Source organism: Rhamphochromis sp. 'chilingali' (genome assembly GCF_963969265.1).
Source record: "Rhamphochromis sp. 'chilingali' genome assembly, chromosome: 4".
In the NCBI taxonomy this organism is placed as follows: domain Eukaryota; kingdom Metazoa; phylum Chordata; class Actinopteri; order Cichliformes; family Cichlidae; genus Rhamphochromis; species Rhamphochromis sp. 'chilingali'.
Genome location: NC_137948.1, coordinates 23,512,245 through 23,532,903, shown reverse-complemented (window position 1 = coordinate 23,532,903; position 20,659 = coordinate 23,512,245). Strand labels below are relative to the sequence as shown.

The 20,659-nt window shown below is 37.2% G+C and overlaps 1 protein-coding gene across 1 annotated transcript; it reads left to right on the top strand.

Moving 5' to 3' along the window:
- Positions 1-4,872: 4,872 nt before the first annotated feature.
- Positions 4,873-18,924, top strand: LOC308395002 (uncharacterized protein; the record flags this gene model as incomplete). Its single annotated transcript, XM_080879654.1, has 20 exons — positions 4,873-5,253; positions 5,499-5,602; positions 7,359-7,513; positions 7,666-7,834; positions 7,926-8,049; positions 8,168-8,277; positions 8,754-8,968; positions 9,152-9,260; positions 9,347-9,553; positions 11,100-11,103; positions 13,463-13,843; positions 13,935-14,038; positions 15,402-15,556; positions 15,732-15,900; positions 16,012-16,135; positions 16,227-16,336; positions 17,583-17,797; positions 18,335-18,443; positions 18,532-18,738; positions 18,849-18,924. The coding sequence occupies 20 exons, from the start codon at positions 4,873-4,875 to the stop codon at positions 18,922-18,924; spliced, it is 3,228 nt and encodes a 1,075-aa protein (XP_080735780.1).
- Between the last annotated feature and the right edge of the window lie 1,735 nt (positions 18,925-20,659).

Genomic DNA, 20,659 nt, shown 5'->3' with positions numbered 1-20,659 from the left:
CCAGGAGGATAAGGTCAGTAAATCTTACATCAGTCAGTTAATATTACCATAATGACCCGAGGATGACACCAGAGAAAAAATTATATAGTCTCCAAAAAGAATTAACTCTTTCATCTTTTTTGGTTTTGTGGGTTCTTTGCTTGTTTGTTTTTCAAATACTACTCTACACTTTTGATTTTAAATAAATGTATATTTTGGTTTGATAGCAGCTGTGTAGAAATGATCAAGTCATAACTAAAAAAAACATCAGTATCAAAAGATATTAAATGTCCGACTCAAAGTCTTTTGGAGCTGGCTAAGAGGCCAGGTAAGTCTATTACCTGATATGATAATGACAATGACATTAACCCGCAGCTGTGTTTGAATTGTGTTTGTATACAGTGTTTAAACTTTAGCTCATTTTTACAGTGATGTGACAAAGATCATATCTTTTGATTTTTCAGTTGATTAGCTTTGAATTGCTTTAGACATATTTTAGGTACACCCTCTGCTATAAAGACAATACAAGCTGAAAATTGATGATTCACTACTGTCATTAATTATTACTTTTTCTTGGGCATTTGTACGTGTTAGGGGGGACCTTTATCGTTTCTTCTGTTTACTATAACATTTTATTGCTTGTGGTTGCTAGTAAGTACAAATGGAAATTCTGGAGGAGGCCCCAAAACATGCTGGAAATTATGTTTCTCAAATGGCTTGGGAACACCTCTGTGACCGACTCGATGAGCTAAGGGAGGTGACTCTGGAGAAGGGAGGTCTGGGTATCTCTGTTTAAACAGCCGCCTCCATGACTCAGCAGAAAATGGACAGACAGATGGATGGACCTGCACCATCCATCCATCCACAATTGGTTCTATCAGAGTTTAGTTTAGTTCTCAGATACAGTACACATACACTAATCATTGCTTTAAACTTACTTAAACTTTAAACTTACTTACTTTGTAAGTTTAAAGCAATTATTTAAAAAACACAAAATTGGGTGCACAAGCTTGAATTTATTTTGTTTTTTCTCCAATTCATACAGGCTCAAATATAAACATATACTCATTTAAATCTGCTTTTAACCTTGACATGACCATGGCCTCCTAAATTCTCAGCAGTCATCAAGATTGATGACAACTTGTAGTTTCTCTTTGCCAGCATAAAAGCTGCAAGCAGGAATTCAGTGAAGGTCTAAGAAGGGATTTTAGCTACTTCAAACAGTTGTACATTAGTACCAATTATTCAGATGTGTCTACACTTTGCCAGCTTCTCTAAGAGGACCCTAACTGTCACCATCAGATGAGAGGGAATTGATTCGGATGTTCAGGAAAAACCTAGCAACAATCAAGACTCAAGTGTGCCATGAACTGGAAACTGCTGGAACACCAGTGTCACTGTTCACATGTTTTACATCGCCATGGACTGAGAGTGTGCCAACCAAGAAACACAACCTGTCCCAAAATCAACACCTTCAATCTCAACTGAGATTTATTTTAGCAGCCCACCTGGATGAGCCAGAGGCCTTCTGGATAAAAGCTTTATGATCCAATGAGACAAAGATTGAGCTATTTGTTCACACTGACAGGAGGAATAATTGGAGGAGTAAAGGTGAGGCTTTCAAACCTAAGAACACTGTACGAGCTTTCAGGCATGGTGGTGGTATCATCAAGCTCTGGGACTGTTTTGCTGCCTGTGGTAATGGTGCATTGCATAAAGTGGATGAAACAATGAAGAATAAATACTTGCAATTTCTTCAACTTCACCTTAAATCAACTTACATGAAAACTGGAGCCTTGGAATGATAAAGCTATAACATTAGGGTCTGCAATGGCTTTCCCACTTTAAACTCCCTTTCTTGTCCATGATTGAAAGCTGGCTCTGCAAATACGACTGGTCAAATATCGAGCTAGAACAATTCAAAGAAATCATTAAAAGCCCCAAATTATTACAACATTCATGCTCATAATGAGTGGACGTAATCCTCTGACCACATATGCAGCTGTGGGATTACTAAAACTGAAAGACCTCTTGCACACTAGCCACGTTTTGTACAAACACTGTCGCATGCCACCGGCTTATCTTCACCCTTGGTTCCACTCTACCACCAGCAAATCTGACTGTGCTGCAGCAGGGGTTTCTTTTTCCAAGTATGGCAGTAACCTCAGTCTGTTGACTTATTGCCATGGAAACAGAGAGTCAGCATCCTTGACAAAGGAGTGAACTCTTGTTCTGAAGGGCAACCCAAATGAGAACTGAGCTCTAGCGGATTAGATGTTTCCATGTTCTTACATAATTAGACAGTTTAAGCTCAACCATAAGAAACATGTGGACACATTTTCAGCAGTCTCTGCACACAAAGTTTTATTGCGCATTTCAGTGGCCTCATGGCAGAACAAACCCACAGAACCCACAAAAATCAAAATCAACGTGAAAATATATATTTATTAAGTCACATATATATTTTAAACTCATGCCACTGAATTTAGGAAACCAGGTTTCTCGAGCAGTTTCTGGTGCAGAAAAGCACAGAAATTCAAGCAAAGGGTAAAACACTTCATGACATGATAATAAATTACACTTTTTGTATTGTTATCAATAGAGATGTTAATTAAAGTCAAAGCTAAAAATGAAATTAATGAAATCAAATCAGAAAGAGTTAAACATCTGTAAGAGACCCTAAAAGAAAATAATTTTCCAAACATCAGGTACTTACATTATACATCTTTGCACTTGATATCCAGCACAGGCATCTTCACATCCTGTCTGTTAAAAAAAATGATCCTGAGTGTTATCCCACTAACTGCTCATATGTAGCCTTGGTCATTCATGTATGCAGCTGTATTTAAAGAGGGAGACGAAGAGGTGTTCCTAACCCATCCCCATGTGCCACCTACACAGTTCAGTTGATGCAGGGGCAGTGAGGTGACATAATGAACATGTCAATTGAGAAGCTTCAAAATATTTTTAGATTCATTTGAAACAAGCTTTGAATTTAGTATCTGTGTTTGGTTTTGATTAATTATATAATTAAAATAATTCACCACTTGAAAGAAACTAACTGCAATAATAGTAACAGACTCTTATATTCAGATTCGAGCAGATATATACTACATAGTGTTTTAAAATACCTATACATTTATGGTGATTTGCTCATCATAATGTACCTTTAATTAGGGTTAATATAATAATAATCTCAGCAGAATGGTAAACCGGTTATGTAAGACTGCTGTTCTCTTTGAGGGGATGACCGTAAATGGAATTCAATCTAGTTTTGAAAGTGTGGTTTGCTGAAGTAAAGTAAAAAGGGATAACGCATCATTCGGTTAATCTTTAAGAAAACAGTGTTTATTATTAGAAGTAAAAAAACATATTAAGATCTTAAACTCTGTTGGAAAGCAAGTCAGGTATCACAGTATCTTTTTTGTGCTTATTTTTTGTTTATTTATACAGTCATGTGACAGTTTCTCCATTTATACTGTCAGGTGGGGAAAAAAGAGTTTTAACACAAAGCTATGCAGCCCTGTGAAGTTATCATGTTAAATGTTTTTGAAGGGTTGCCAGGAGAAAGCCTCTTCTTTCTAAAAAAAATAATAATAATAATTAAAAAAATATGGGGCAGCAGGAAAAGGGGTTACCGACATTTTTATATGTAGTCCCCATTTTGGGAGGATCAAACAAATTGGACAAACTACTGTAATATAAATTACTTGGATACTGAAAATTCTTTACAGAATATAAAACTGTCAGTAATTTCTAAGCAGTTAATACAATAATTTTATTGAACCCTCTTTTAAAATCCACTTCGGTGGTATGTAGAGGAAAAAAAAATGTTTTCCTAGAAATGCGTCACACTCACTTATGGTTCATTTTTGTGCTACTCAGCATACTCTTTGTTTCTTGTCTCCATTAAAACACAAACACTGAAGTCTTAAGTGTCACTTGGTGTCACGGTTAGCGCTGGCAGACCGTGGGGATGTGGGGAAAGGAGGACCTAAATGCTGGACTCCATGTGGTGAACAGTGCATTTATTTACAGTGCAGTAAATATTCACACAAACAATCCCCATGCGTTCCCCTGACTCCCATGCCGTGTCTTCCTTAAATAGCTCCCCCGACGAGGCTGATCAGCAGCAGGTGTGTGGCAATGGTCTTCAGCTGTTGTATTGAAAAATGTTGTAATTAGGTTGGTTCTGCTGTAAAGGGAGCTCTTGCTTTTGGCTGCCAAATTTTCAGAGATGTTTTTATTTGTTATGTTCTCATCCAAGTTTTTATTGTGCAGATTGTAGCAGATCGGTTTAATCTTCCTATAGTTGATCTCATTTTTGTGGCTGGTTTTATCTTGGTGCAGTTGCTACATGAAGAAATCCTGTGTGACTGTATATTTCTTTGGGCTGTGTACATAATATGGTGCTAAAATATTAAGTTGCCTGTGGGTGTGATGTGTTTGTTATAAAATTTAAGCCCTGCCAGAGCTGATATCTTAGAACTTACTACCATTGTAAAATAAAACATTACAAAACCATCTGATTCCTTTGCATATTGCACTGCAGCTGCATTGTGGGATAAGAGTGCTTTCTTGAGAACTGAGATCAATTTTAGATCACATTCTTGCTTTCTCTACTGTGAGTGCTAATTTTCAATTATAAATCCTGACTATTATAGCATTTGAATAAACATATCAGCCTTACAACTGATCAAAGCAAAGCCAGTGTTTGAGTGAGTAACTGTATCGTACTGGGTACAGTTAAGTTACATTATTAATACATGTTTTTGGTATTCATTTTAATTATTAACATTGTGCTGGTGAATGTGTCTTTTATAGTGAGTGATACTCTACTTCACTTGACTTTTAGAGCATTTGTCCTCCCGGAGATACAGGAAGCACAGCAAAATGAAATTTGACAGCATTCTTGCAGAAATTAATGGATTTGGAAAATTCCAAATTGCTCTAGTCTTGATTCAGATCCTGTCTCGAATTACTTTGCCATGTCACTTTCTGCTGAATAATTTCATGGCAGCTGTTCCTTCGCATCACTGCAACATCGATGCTTTGGATACTGGAGCTGTCTTTGGAAATTTAACTTTAGATCAGAAATTAGCCGTTGGTATTCCAGCAGAGCGGGATGGGACTCCAAGCTCCTGTCAGATGTTTTCAGAGCCCCAATATGAATATCTGTTAGGTTCAAACAGCAGCAAAGGCTCATTTACTGTTCAGTGTCAAAATGGATGGGTATATGACAAAAGCACTTTCAAGTCTACTTTGGCAACAGAGGTAAGTGAGAATTAGTTATGTTGAACAGAGACATTTTACACAGTCATTTGGATTTTTTTTTTAAAGAACAAATTTTCTTTTGCTAACATTAAGGATATAATTTTCTATCCATTTTATTATCTACAGAAAATAATCCAACTAGCTAAATGTAATTTCCCCAGGCATCATTCATTTAATTATTGTTTATTTTCCAGAAGACGCAACTGTAAAATCACATATTGTAATATTTTAACGATTATTTGCAGTGGGATCTCGTGTGCAGCAGAAAAGGTATGAACAAGGCAACTGCAACCATTTTCTTTATTGGTGTTATGGTTGGATCCCCAGTTTTTGGGTTTCTCAGTGACAGGTAAGGGTTAAATGGTCAAAAATACTAGTTCTTCTCATATACACTCTACATTGTGAAATATTTTAAATCATTTTTTGCGATAATTTTGATGATTAAGGCACCGTAGAGGTGTAAAGCCGTAAAGGGACCTCTGGCTAATACATCCGGTTCCGTGTCGGGCTCGTAGCCGAAAACTAGCTTTACTTCGTTGTCTGGGTCAACTTTGCTAGCAGAGACAGAGAGAAGGCTCCAGCGGAACTTGTTGTTTCAGAGGAAAACACGAACACGGTGTACAGTCGTCTTAATAGCGTACTTACAACTGGGCTCGTCAGGCTCTCTTCTTGGCTGAAGTGGTTATTATTATATTTACATGCTTCCAGCTCCCGTTTCTGCTCGATGACAACTTGTACTTTTCCACTCTCCTTTTTCTCCCTCCCTCGCTCACAGACACATAACGGGTACGGCAGTCCATTCTCCCTGCAGCACGGACTAGCTGCCCAGGAGGCTACATTCTTTAGGGCGATGCCTGTAAGACTCTGCCTATTGCCTTCATATTAAATCATTTTAAAAAATATTTCTTCACGTCATTATGAGATGTGAGATTGAGACACAGGCATTTGAGCCTCTTAATGCGTGTTTTGTTTGGGTTTACACCGGCGTGGAATTACCAAAAATAGAGAGAGCATAGCCTAACATATGAAACAGGAAAGTACCGCCGTGTAATCCCTTTATTTCAACAAAGTAACTGTATTCTGAATACCACCTTTTTAAACGGTAACTGTAACGGAATACAGTTACTCGTATTTTGTATTTTAAATATGTAACTGCGGTAAATGTATTCCGTTACTCCCCAACACTGCAGACCTGTTTTATATACGCGCCGGATAGTTTTCTATATGGGATCACTGAAAAAAGTGCAGCCTTACCTAATATCAACCCTGTTACTCATTTTATATTAAGATTTAAAAATCTAGTTGGCATTGCTATGACGAATAACCTTCAGTAAAAGCAATAAATCACACAGCAATAGTACATTAGTGTAGTTGTAAAAAGCATGATAATATATTAAGTAATCCAAAGTATTCAGAATACATTACTCTCATTGAATAACGTAACGGAATACCTTACAAAATACATTTTGGGGCATGTATTCTGTAATCTGTAGTGGAATACATTTTTAAAGTAACCTTCCCAACACTGATAATATCACACATAACAAAAAAAATAAAGAAAAGAGGAAGACTTGAAATATTTCACATCACCTGTAATGGATATAGAACATGGTTGATTTAATTCAAAAATTTTACTGCTTTAAATGAAATTATATTCCATAATATTCCAGTTTTTTTAATGTACTAGTATATTCGACAAAATGACCAGAAATGTATTATTTTATTTTTATTTTCCAGGTCTGACTTGTTTCAATCTCTACCAGTACCATTACCAATGCCAACTTGGATACAGACATATATGTATATAACTGAAAAAAAAAATAACAATAAGATCAATAAGAGAGATGTTGAAGTGTTGCAAAATTAAACCGTCTTGCGAATTATAAATATATTAGTGCTGTCAGCGTTAACGGCGCCGTGCTGCCCCACGCACGGGGCGATCCGTGCTAACTCGCTAAAGGAGATTTGCTGCGTTAATGCGGTTATGGCGCTAACATCATTTTAACGAGATTAACACTGACAGCACTAAAATATATACATGTGAGAGGTTTACCCCACAGCTGTGAGCACAGTCATTACTTCATGCTTTTTCTGTCCATGACCAGGTTTGGGCGACGTCCTCTTCTGCTCGTGTCTTATCTGGCATCCTTGATATTTGCAGTGCTGAGTGCATTCTCCACCTCGTATGTAATGTTTGTCATCTTGAGATTTTTTACGGGCATGTCACTCGCAGGAATAAGCATCATGGCCATTGTTTTGAGTAAGCAGGATATTGTTAAAGCTGTGCTAACCTATGACTGAGACATTATAGCCTGGTTCATGTTTACAGGCATATTCTGTTTCTCTTTCAAGAATTTGCACAATTTGTTTTATAAATTTTTTTTTTATATACTTGTGCTAATGTTTCTGCAGATGTTGAATGGTTTAGCATTGAACACAGGACTTTTTCTGGTGTGATCATAAGCCTGGATTGGACAATTGGGAACTGGATCCTGGTTGGCACTGCATATTTTGTAAACGAGTGGAGGAAGCTGATTCTAGCAGTTACCTCCCCCCTGATTCTGTCTATCATTGCTTGGAGGTATTTAAGTTTTATTTGCCGACTTTGCAAAGTATCCTTAATCTCATTGGATTTTGATCAGATGCTAAACTCACCATGTTTGTTGATTTAGGTGGCTTCCAGAGTCTGCTAGGTGGCTTGTAGCCAAAGGAAAGACAGATGCTGCTCATCATTACATAATGAAATGTGCCAAGATGAACAACAGATCCAAGTGCATGGCCACCATCACACCAGCGGTACATCTCAAAATGTTTTGGGGTTTTTTTTATTAGCCGACAGTCTTACTGTAAAATAAGACAAAAAGGGGGCTTTGTAAATGAACATTCACATTATGTTTCCCTGACTTTCTCACAGACATTACTGGAATGTGCAGAAACTGAACATGGCGCTAAGAAGTACACTTTTGTAGATCTTTTCAGAACCCCAAATATTAGAAAACTTGCTATATACTCAGGAATGCTATGGTAAGTTTCGGTATAATGGTTTGGAGTTAGGAGATAGTTCAGCTTTTTGGGAAAAGGCAAATTGATTTCTTCCAGATATTCATCATATGTGTGCATTTTCTACCAAACGCACTTTAAAAAGAGTTAACTGACTTTTCTCTGTGTGTGTGTTTGTGTGTGTATTTTTGCTATCTTAAGTGACAGTTATGGGTGGATTATTAAATAGACAAATGGGGCAAATTGTACTTGGGACAAAGATGTTAAAGCCTTTGAGCTATCTTACGGAAATAAAGCAATTGTTATTTTTATAGCTATCATTTTTGACACTGGGAAATTTACACAGCTTTTGATTTTGTTCTAGCATACAGTGTAAAAAATATTTTAAAAAAATATTTAAATGAGAGTTGCAATCATGTTTGGGGTTTCTTTGAGGAAATTTGTATTTACCCCTTTATTTATCAGCCTAAGTTTAAGTGTTTCTTCTCCCTCTTTTCTAGGTTTGGCGTTGCATTTACATACTATGGAATAACTCTGAATATCACAGGATTTGGACTGAACCCATACCTAACACAGTTCATATTTGCATCCATTGAAATGCCCATGAAGATTGGCGTCTATTACTTCCTGGAGAAAGTTGGGAGAAAGCATGGCCAGATGGGTTCCATGCTATTAACTGGTCTCTGTCTCTTCATCAACATCTTTGTTCCAAAAGGTCATTTCTCTTTCATTTCTCGTACATTTAGCGGTTTATTTCTGCCACCGAGAGTTGATATGAATGTATGCGTTCATTTCCGGTGGTAAGCAGGATCAATCTTTAGAAATTAAAAGATAGAGCATTGGTCTTGGGTGGATGTGTTCTCTCACCTGAAAATTTTCTCTCTCCTGTTCTCCTTAGATAAATGGACTGTTCGTACTGTTGTGGCAGTTCTTGGAAAATCTATGTCAGAGGCCTCGTTCACTATCATGTATCTTTACACAACTGAGCTTTACCCTACGGTCGTACGGTTAGTCCACAAAAAACGTTCTTCTGCCTTGCTTTGATTATTCATATGAAAGGTTTATATTAACCTCAGTGGTTTGATCTTTTTAGACAAAATGGCTTAGGCTACACCTCATTTCTTGCACGACTTGGCGTGTCCATTTCTCCACTCATTGTACTATTGGAAGATCTGTGGCATCTCCTCCCTGCAGCCACTTACTGTGCAGTGGCAGTTGGAACTGGTTTAGTTGCTTCACTTCTGCCCGAAACATTAAACACCCGACTGCCAGAGTTCATCGAAGATATTGAGAAACCAAGGTAAAGAGAAGAGAGTGTTAAAGCATCACAGCATGCAATTCAGTATCCAAACTAAAGCTAAAAGATTAACCATTCACAGAAACTCCCCACGAAACAATAATCCAGTAAACTGCAGTTTACTGTTTATCAAAGTCCAAAATACACATTACATTCTATGTCCTGATGTCTGCATGTAAGGTCAAATGACTAACTGAAGTCTTATTTATATTGCTGCATGTAAGGTCAAATGACTAACTGAAGTCTTATTTATATTGCAGGAGACAGTCACCAAGGAAGGAGATTCAATAAGAAAAACACAGTCATCAATAATAAGACTTATAATGATTGGATCTTAACTGATTTTTAAATAGTAAAGTTACCATGTTACAACTTCAAAGATCATCATTGTTGAAATGCTCAACAAGTGTCAATAAACGTAATGTTAACACCACTATTATTCACTTGTCATTCACTAGTCTTGTCATGTTTCACTGTATACAACACATTTCATTAGCAAATGAAAAGATAGGCTGGTATTGATAGTGAATCGATGGTGATGCTTACTTTACTTTATTGAGTTTATTTACTTCCATGCTTTATTGACTTCCACTTTCCATGCATGCTTTTTTTTTTAAATTAGGAAATTTCCATCCTACCATCCTCAGTATAAAGTAAATGTTTGGCCTGTTAGGTGCACACAAGTTATTGTTTTCCACCACCTTCAAATCTACTCTGGCTACAGAGGTGAGATTCAATATTTCCATTTAAAAAGCAGGAAATGAATACCAGTCCTAAATCAGCTAAAGTTCTTCTTTCGGCCATCCTCCCTTCATAGTGGGATCTGGTTTGTGATAAGACAAAAACTAACAGAAAAACACAGCTACCATTGTCTTCATTGGGGTCATGGTTGGAGCAGCAGTTTTTGACCATCTTACTGACAAAATAGGTTGAAGATGGACTCGAGGCAGGTTGTTCCTGGTGACTGGGATGTTCATGTTCTGCAGCATGTTTATCCATCTAGTTATATGATCCTTTCAAGCACCTTTGATGAAATTAAGAACTATTATTTTTAGTTTTCTATTATTATTATTATTATTATTGTTGTTGTTGTTGTTGTTGTTGTTGTTGTTGTTATTATTATTATTATTATTATTATTATTATTATATTTTTGTTTTGTTTTTGCTTCTGTTTAGCTTTACTGGTTGTCTAAATATATTCTAATATTAGGCCATTTTTCAGGTCATGTGTGTTTTGGAAGTCGTGCAGCTATCGCAATATCCAGCTCAATACACAAACAGTATATAAGTTGATGTGAACAAACTAACAAAGAATAGAGATAAAATTATGTGTTAGTACACAGCATCATTTCATAGTAATTTTAATTCATGTCTAGTCTAGTTTCGTTTATTATATCAGTGCTATTACATCATTTTTTCACACTTTTTAGATACATGCAATAACCTTGTAAAAATGGCATACATTTCCATTGTTTATTTCTAAAAAGAATGAAGCACATTTCAAAGCAGCCTTAACTCTGTTCTACTTGTATGCTATATGTTACACCAGACTTGTTAGAATTATAGTTTCTACGTAATACAGCTTTTTGTCAGGTCATTCACATAACTGAAGAAGACTCTCCAGGTGGGTAAAGTCTGTACATAAGCATATTAGGTCATGATAGGTGCACTGCTACAAATGCCTACATGCCTGAGAATGATCTGTATGTCACAAGTAATTTGCATTATCACAAACTATTCATTGTCAGTTGGCCTTAGATTGTAACCAGTCATTCTCATTATAATTAATAACATGACTTCATGTCTGTATATGTGTGCAAGTGTCATTTGGGCAACTTTCACTGATTGAGTTGCTGAATAATTTATCAGTCTAGAAGAAAGAGGCCTACAAGCAGCTGGAAACAAACAAAATGTCAGCTCTGTATCAAGTTTTGTCAAAAGTGTATATGTAATTTTAGACCTTCTGTTCTGTGAGTTTGTTGAGAAGGGTTAGGGAATGTATGTATTCAGCCAATTACAGTAAAACCCAAAGCTATATACAAGCCCTGGTATCTGTCAATTTGTAAAAATATGAGCTAATTAAAAAAAAAAAAAAAAAAACCAAAAATACAAGGCATTAAATAATACAGATTTGAGGGTTTTTTTAAAATGAAAATTCTAGTTTGGCTTTATATCATTTAGGAAAAATATGATTTGTGGATATAAAATTATATAGTAGGTAATAGTTGGTAATTAAACTGTCTCAATAAATGACTGAAACATTAATGAGCTTTTGTTTCATATATCTCTGTTCACATTAAATTAAGAGGTCTCTTAGGCATCTTCTCTTGTAATATTTTTCAATAATCTTCAGGAATAGTTCTCCAGGCTTCTTGAAGGACATTTCAAGGCTTTTCCTTGGATGTTGGCTTCATTTATTTTGTTTATTTATTTTTTAGAAAGAGGGGCAATACATATTAATGAACATTTTAACAAATGTAAATATGCCAGATTATAGCCTTGGGCTAATTTCCATCTGCAGACCCTCTGGTCTGCAGACCCATTTTGTTTCATTCTCTGTTAATTCAGTTCAATATAGATTTATTTATATCACGCCAAATCACAACAACAGTTGCCTCAAGGCACCTTATACTGTAAAGTAAAGACCCTACAATAATACAAAGAAAAGAGAGAAAAACCCCAATAATCATATGACCCCCTGTTGATGAGCAAGCGATTTGGTAACAGTAGGAAGGAAAAACTCTTGAGTCAATTAAGACAGGAAATAAGGCATGCTGTGGGAGGAAGGCAGAGATTAATAATAATTCATGATTAAATGCAGAGTGGCATATAACACAGTAAAAAAGGTGAGTGAAGAAGAAACACTTCATCATGGGAATCTCCCAGCAGCCTAGACCTATTCTACCGAAACTAAGGGAGGATCCAGGGTCATCTGATCCAGCCCCGACTAAATGTTTTAGCAAAAAGGAAAGTTTTAAGCCTAATTTTAAAAGTGGAGATCGTGTCTGTCTCCCGAATCCAAACTGGAAGCTGGTTCCATAGAAGAGGGGCCTGAAAACTGAAGGCTCTGCCTCCCACTCTACTTTTAAATACTGTAGGAACCACAAGTAAGCCTGCAGTCTAATGGGGTGAAACAGTACCATAAGGTCATTAAGATGTGATGGGGCAAGATTCTTCAAGACCTTGTATGTGAGGAGGAGGATTTTAAATTCAATTCTGGATTTAACAGGGAGCCAATGATTCAATATCAATATAGCAAAAATATGCTTTCTCTTTCTAGCCCCTGTCAGTACTCTTCCTTCAGTTTGGATCAACTGAAGTGTTTATCAGGACATCCTGATAATAACAAATTACAGTAGTCCCGTCTAGAAGTAACAAATGTATGAACTAGTTTTTCAGGGTCACTCTGAGACAGCATGTTTCTAATTTTAGAGCTATTGTGCAAAGAATGTGCTCCACATCATTTTTTCTCCTTGACCCAAACAAATTCACTTCTTAACTTTAAATTCTGGTTAAAAAATAGAAATGTTCTTAAAAGCTAGATCAACAGACATAAAGATGTTACAGGTATTGACAAAAAGGGAAAAAAAGAATGACTTTTTCCCCACTGGAAATTTCTTGTATTAAACTCAGCCAATACACATTTGTTTAAACTTTGGACCTTGGTACTTTATCACTAAAGTTACAGCTTTCTTGGAAAATTATTTATTTACTTCTACGGTTCACTGAGTTCAGTTTATTTTGTTCATACTGCCTAACAACAAATTAACACATTGAACATCAGCTGACCGTTAACCAAGAACGCTTAATGGAATAAAAGCGGCTTGTGGCTCACTATGAAAATCTATTTTGTGCTCCTGAAGGTATTTGCTTCAGGTTATTCTCTAGTTTGTGTCTCTTTTGTTTTCCAAGATGAGGTTTGACAATGTGCTGGCAGAGATCAATGGCTTTGGAAGATTCCAACTAAGAACATTCCTCTTGTTAATAATTCCACGGCTGACTTTACCATTTAACTTCCTGCTGAATAATTTTATTACATTTATTCCCTCTCACCACTGTGATATCAGGTCTCAGAATAATGGAGGTGTTTTCAGGAATTTATCTTTGGAAGAGAGGCTCAATGTTAATATCCCTTTTGAGCAGGATGGGAGTTTGAGCTCCTGTCAGATGTTTGCAGAGCCTCAGTACCAACTGCTGTCAAACTCTTCCAACTTAACCTACATACCCACAATGCCATGCCAGAATGGTTGGATATATGACACCACCATCTTCAGATCTACTCTGGCTACAGAGGTGAGGATCAATATTTCCATTTAACAAGCAGGAAATTAATACCAGTTGTGAATTAGCCTATGTTTTCCTTTTGTCTCTGTTCCCTTTATAGTGGGATCTGGTTTGTGACAAGAAAAAAATGAACAGAGCCACGGCCACCATATTCTTTGTGGGGGTCATGTTAGGATCAGGAATATTTGGCTTCCTTAGTGACAGGTGAGTCCATGTCATCACCTTTAAAATCGAGCACAAACACACTGAATAATAAAATCAACTATGCTTAACATTTTTTTGTACAACTATGGTGACAAGTCTGTATTGATCTGGGTGTGCATTGCCAAATATTATGATGAGCCCTAGATAGCAAAGAACAAAATTGTATTGCCAAAAGTAATCATTCACAGGTACTTTGCAAGTAGGGTGGAGTAAGCCCCTCTATTAGGTGAGTTTGGATGCTTCCATAGAGGCCTCAAAGACAGAACAGTGGAGAACATCACTAAGGTCCTTTATCTAGAGTACTGTTTATATTTAAAACAACCTTTTTTGAAATACTTCAGGTCAGAGGGATTTCACTTTTTTCTTTATAAGAAATATTTCAATTATGTAAAAGTACACTATACTGACAAGGCATTAAGCCCACCCAAACATTACCCATACAGGAACTGCCCAAAAGGCAAAGCCGTAAAGTTCCAGCTCCAGGTTGATGCTGGAGAAAGTTTGGATCTCTGCAGTTCTTCTATCAATAGTGTCCCTTTTTTTCATGTGCTATGGCCCTCAGCACTTGGTGCTCTGGAACCTTGTGTGGTGTGTGGTCACTTCACGGCTGACTTGTTGCAACAGTGGCATCCCATTACATCACACTCAAAATCAAAGAGGTCTTCTGAATGCCCCCTTCATTCACAAATGTTTGAAAAGGCAGACCGCATGGCTAGGTCTGCCATTTTTTAACATCTGTGACAATGGGACCAGAATTATTTTAACGTTTTTTTATTTTCTCATTAATTTTTATTTTATTTCATTTTGACATTTAGTTTTTAATTCAATGTATTTTCAGTTAGTTTCTACAGAGGATTTTTTTTTTGTTTCAGTTTAGTTTGTCTTGTTGGAAAATGTTTAGTTTTAGTCTTTTTAATTATTACTACATGGTTGGTATAAGCCAAAGGCAAGATTTAGGATAGCCATTGCAGGTAGTACAATTAAAATTACACAATTTTTTGAAAGCAGTTGACTCACAGTCTTGTAGACATCCAGAGTCTTAATAAAAAATGTCCATCAATACCTCATTGGTATGTAATAAAGGTTTTGCCAAATTAAGAAATACTGAAACAAATATTATTTCCTTACTTCCCTCCTTTATTTTATTTTAGTTATTTTTCCAAGTGCAAAGGATTTTTTTTTTGTTTTTCCATTTTTTTTCAAAAGTCTAACATTTATTTTGATTTTAGTGAGCTAAAAAAAACATTCAACTTCAAAAATTAGGAGAAAATAAATTGTTCTTAACAGTTGTAATCTAGGCTTTTTTTCATTTAAGTGTTCCGTAGATTATTTGACTGTAATTTTTTAAAAATTTGTTTTACAGGTTTGGCCGGAAAAAAACACTTCTGTTGTCTTACATGGCAAGTTTCATTTTTGGGATTGCGACCGCTTTGTCCTATAATTTCCTAATGTTTGCCACAATGAGATTTTGTACTGGACTCGGACTCTCTGGAATTAGTATAAGCTCCTTCGTCCTCTGTGAGTTGCCTGTCATTCACATCGAACAAAAAATAAATGAAACATCACACTGACACAATTAAATTTTTTTGAGATGATGCCCATACAGGTGTGGTTTGCTCAAAATCCTTATTTTTATCAGTAACCTCAATGTGTCATTATTAATAAAAAAAATACATAAAATTCCTCCACATAGGTCTTGAATGGGTGGAAATCAGGCATCGGACTACAGTGGCTGTTTTAATGAGCTTGGACTGGAGTGTTGGTTGTGTTATTCTACCTGGAGTGGCCTATTTGATCAATGATTGGAGATTCCTGACTGCTGCTGTAATCTCCCCACTGTTTCCAGCTATGCTCTGTTGGTGGTAAAGACAAATTAATATCATTATTCAGTTTTCATGCAGGGAAAACTAGTTCCTGTCTTTCTAAAAGTATTTAAAAGACCTTCTAAACCTTCTCATTGCTCTTTCTCATAGGTGGCTCCCTGAGTCTGCCAGGTGGCTGATGAGTAATGGAAAAACGGATGACGCTCATTTTTACCTGAGTAGATGTGCAACAGTTAACGGCAGAGAGGATGTCATGGCTGACTTAAAACCTGAGGTACAACATTTTCATTATCAGCTAACTTCAAGACAGAACTGTACACTTCACAGCTCCTTTCTCTGAATAAAGTTTCCTTTTTACTCTACAGGTTCTGTCTACAGTAATACTTGTAGAAGATGAAAACAGAAAGTATTCCTATTTGGACCTCGTGAAGACACCCAAAATGAGAAGGCGCGCTCTACTTAGTGGCATTGTGTGGTATTTATCTTGAACATTTAAAACATTATACATAAGTATATAAACTATTTGCTCATTAGTACATATTTAATGGTTAAAACTGTGGACAAAGGTGTCCATGTCCGTGATTGGGAGGTTCATTGAATAATTATTAATAACCGAGAAATGCATATTTGATCTTCAACCTTAGAAGATCCACCTTTAAAATTTGGAGACAGCTGTCTATATCCATGATAGGGATGCACCAGTATGTTTATTCAGTCCAAAAATTAAAACAATGCCCAGTTAGGGCCTTGCATTGTTAAGGCCCACTTGCCCACGATGTGGGCGATCGTGGCTCAAGAGTTGGGCATTCGTCTTGTAATCGGAAGGTTGCCGGTTCGAGCCCCCGGCTCCGACAGTCTCGGTCGCTGTGTCCTTGGGCAAGCCACTTCACCCGTTGCCTTCTGGTGGTGGTCAGCGGGCCCGGTGGCGCCAGTGTCCGGCAGCCTCGCCTCTGTCAGTGCGCCCCAGGGTGGCTGTGGCTACACTGTAGCTTGCCATCACCAGTGTGTGAATGTGTGTGTGAATGGGTGGATGACCGTGTATAGTGTAAAGCGCTATACAAATATTTACCAGTGTCTCTTAGCTACAACCAGTAAACTTGGCTGAAATGGTGGCATTATCCCCCAGGTTAAAACCACTGGCCGTTATGATGGCAAAAACGGAACTGTAGAAAGCCAGATGTTGATGTTGTTTTCTTCTTCTCTGAGGTGCATTTAGAAAAAGTAAAAAATATCACCACCATAATTTTGTATTAAGGAAATTTACAGCTACATTGAGAACATATATTCCAAAGACAACACTACATCTAAATTATTTCTGGAGTCTTCATTTTTGAGCAATTCAGCTCTTGAAGTTATTAAACCTCAGCCTAGTTGGTTAGCTCAGTGGCAGAAGCACTGTGCCCCCACCCCTCCTTACCTACTCCACCTTTTGCTGGAAAGTCTAACAAGGACATCCAGGCAACCTTCAAAAGGTCAACAGCAAAATTGCGTCAAAAACATTGGCCCAAATCTCATGTCTAAACAAATTTTTAACTAGACTAGACTAGATTAAACTGCCAAGAACAGGTTATTCAACATCATGTTTGCTGAACTCTAACACTGTTTCGATAACAATGGTTTTACTATTATCCATGTCAGATACCAGGTAGCTAATGAGAAACTACTGTTCTTTGGGGCAACTGTTTAACTTTAAAATGACAAAAGTCTGGTCTTGCTCGCAGGTTTGGAGTGGCCTTCGCTTATTACGGGATCAGCTTGAATATCAGCGGATTTGGTGTGAACATTTATCTCACACAGTTCATCTATGGTGTCATAGAGATTCCAGCCAAAGGATTCGTCTTTTTCACCGTAGACAAAATAGGTCGAAGGTGGAATCAAGCCGGGATGCTCATTTTGACTGGGCTGCTTATATTCAGCAGTGTGTTTATCCATGCAGGTATATGATCCATTCAAATGTGTAGATGTATTCATTTTAGTTTATTAGCTTACTTTCTAGTATTATATTATTTGTCACATGCACCAAGCCATGATTCTTTGACCAGACTGACAAAGACTACACATAATTCACTCTTGTTCTGGAGTAGTTTTGCATGATTCAAGCTGCTAGTTCATAAAAATTCATTGTTCTAGTCTTGGCGCAGCCCAGTTCATCCAGTGTCTGAAGTAAACCATGTTAGCTCCTCTTCAATGTAGTTCTTCCCGTGAAACGGTTTTCTTTAAACAGTAGATTGTTGAATTAGTAATTACCCCCATATCTGACATAATAAATTAGAAACAAAACATCTAAGATGTTCAGTGTTTAGTCTGAAGGTTGAACTTTTAGCTCATTATAATTAGTTGAATATGGGATGACCCCATTATCTGTATGAGCTAAATTAAATGTCCTTATGTGTTTGTAGTATTTAATCTTCTAATAAATTCAGTGAAAAGTCTTAACTAGAACACAAGGTGAATTATAGTGTTTTCTTTTCAGATAGGGGGGATCTTCGGACAGCTGTGGGAGCTTTGGGCAAGATGTTTTCAGAGGGCTCTTTTACAATCGTTTTTCTGTACACAACGGAGCTTTATCCCACAGTAATGAGGTCAGTAAAATGCACATTGTCTTTTATTTTGCTGCCTGATAATCAGAGCACAACATTTGTTTTATTTTTTCTTCTTTTTGTAATTCAGGCAAAATGGATTGGGATACTGTTCCTTTATGGCCCGTGTAGGTGTGGCTGTATCCCCCTTGATCATGCTCCTTGAAGACGTGTGGGTGAATCTGCCAAGTTTTGTTTTTTCCCTGGTGGCTTTAGGCTCCGGACTGTCAGCTTCTTTGCTCCCTGAGACGTACAATGTGCGTTTGCCGGAGACTATTGAGGACGTGGAACAGACAACGTACTGCGCTTTAATGTAGAAAAATCATCCAAACATGAGACATTATAAACATTGTAAAATGTATATAAAATTATGTACATTTTAAAATGAAAATGTCTTTTGTATTTCAGAAGACGATCAGTCTCCGCCTCTGATGAGAAATCTCCTGCCTGTGCGTTTTTGTCAGTGCAATCAAAATCCCCATAGGACTACACTAAATCACCACAGCAACTTGATGGGAGCAAACAGTTTAAACATATGTAAAACAGTGTCTTTTACACATGTTCAATCCATGTTGAATATGAAGTCATTTTACCTCCTCGTGGGGGAAATATCCAAATTTAGCTGTAGTAGAATTCTTATTTGTTGTTGCAGAGGGTACAAATGCAGTGCCTTTCACATGTGTGATCTAAGTACATACCGCTGTGTAGCTATAAATTTATAAAAAACACAAATACCTCAGTCCTTTCATTAGATTGAGTATGTTAGGAAACTTGAGCTAATGAAGAAGCACGGTTTGTTAGATTCAGTTATATATTTTTTGCTCTAAATCTGATTGTCTTGTGAGTCATACGTCTGTGTTCTTTAGTAAAAATAAATCTAAATAAATCTTGAAACCCAATTTCAAATACTGTATGACATATTTGTGTTTGAGGTGTTGATTTTATGCTCGATAAATGAGGAGATCCACAGTTATTATAAATTAAATTCTATCTATAAGTGCAAGAGCGAGTGTGGTAACTTGCTGTAAACAGAGACAAACTGATACAGGGAGTGCAGAATTATTAGGCAAGTTGTATTTTTGAGGAATAATTTTATTATTGAACAACAACCATGTTCTCAATGAACCCAAAAAACTCATTAATATCTAAGCTGAATGTTTTTGGAAGTAGTTTTTAGTTTGTTTTTAGTTTTAGCTATTTTAGGGGGATATCTGTGTGTGCAGGTGACTATTACTGTGCATAAATATTAGGCAACTTAACAAAAAACAAATATATACCCATTTCAATTATTTATTTTTGCCAGTGAAGCCAATATAACATCTCCACATTCACAAATATACATTTCTGACATACAAAAACAAATCAGCGACCAATATAGCCACCTTTCTTTGCAAGGACACTCAAAAGCCTGCCATCCATGGATTCTGTCAGTGTTTTGATCTGTTCACCATCAACATTGCGTGCAGCAGCAACCACAGCCTCCCAGACACTGTTCAGAGAGGTGCACTGTTTTCCCTCCTTGTAAATCTCACATTTGATGATGGACCACAGGTTCTCAATGGGGTTCAGATCAGGTGAACAAGGTGGCCATGTCATTAGTTTTTCTTCTTTTATACCCTTTCTTGCCAGCCACGCTGTGGAGTACTTGGACGCGTGTGATGGAGCATTGTCCTGCATGAAAATCATGTTTTTCTTGAAGGATGCAGACTTCTTCCTGTACCACTGCTTGAAGAAGGTGTCTTCCAGAAACTGGCAGTAGGACTGGGAGTTGAGCTTGACTCCATCCTCAACCCGAAAAGGCCCCACAAGCTCATCTTTGATGATACCAGCCCAAACCAGTACTCCACCTCCACCTTGCTGGTGTCTGAGTCGGACTGGAGCTCTCTGCCCTTTACCAATCCAGCCACGGGCCCATCCATCTGGCCCATCAAGACTCACTCTCATTTCATCAGTCCATAAAACCTTAAAATAATCAGTCTTGAGATATTTCTTGGCCCAGTCTTGACGTTTCAGCTTGTGTGTCTTGTTCAGTGGTGGTCGTCTTTCAGCCTTTCTTACCTTGGCCATGTCTCTGAGTATTGCACACCTTGTGCTTTTGGGCACTCCAGTGATGTTGCAGCTCTGAAATATGGCCAAACTGGTGGCAAGTGGCATCTTGGCAGCTGCACGCTTGACTTTTCTCAGTTCATGGGCAGTTATTTTGCGCCTTGGTTTTTCCA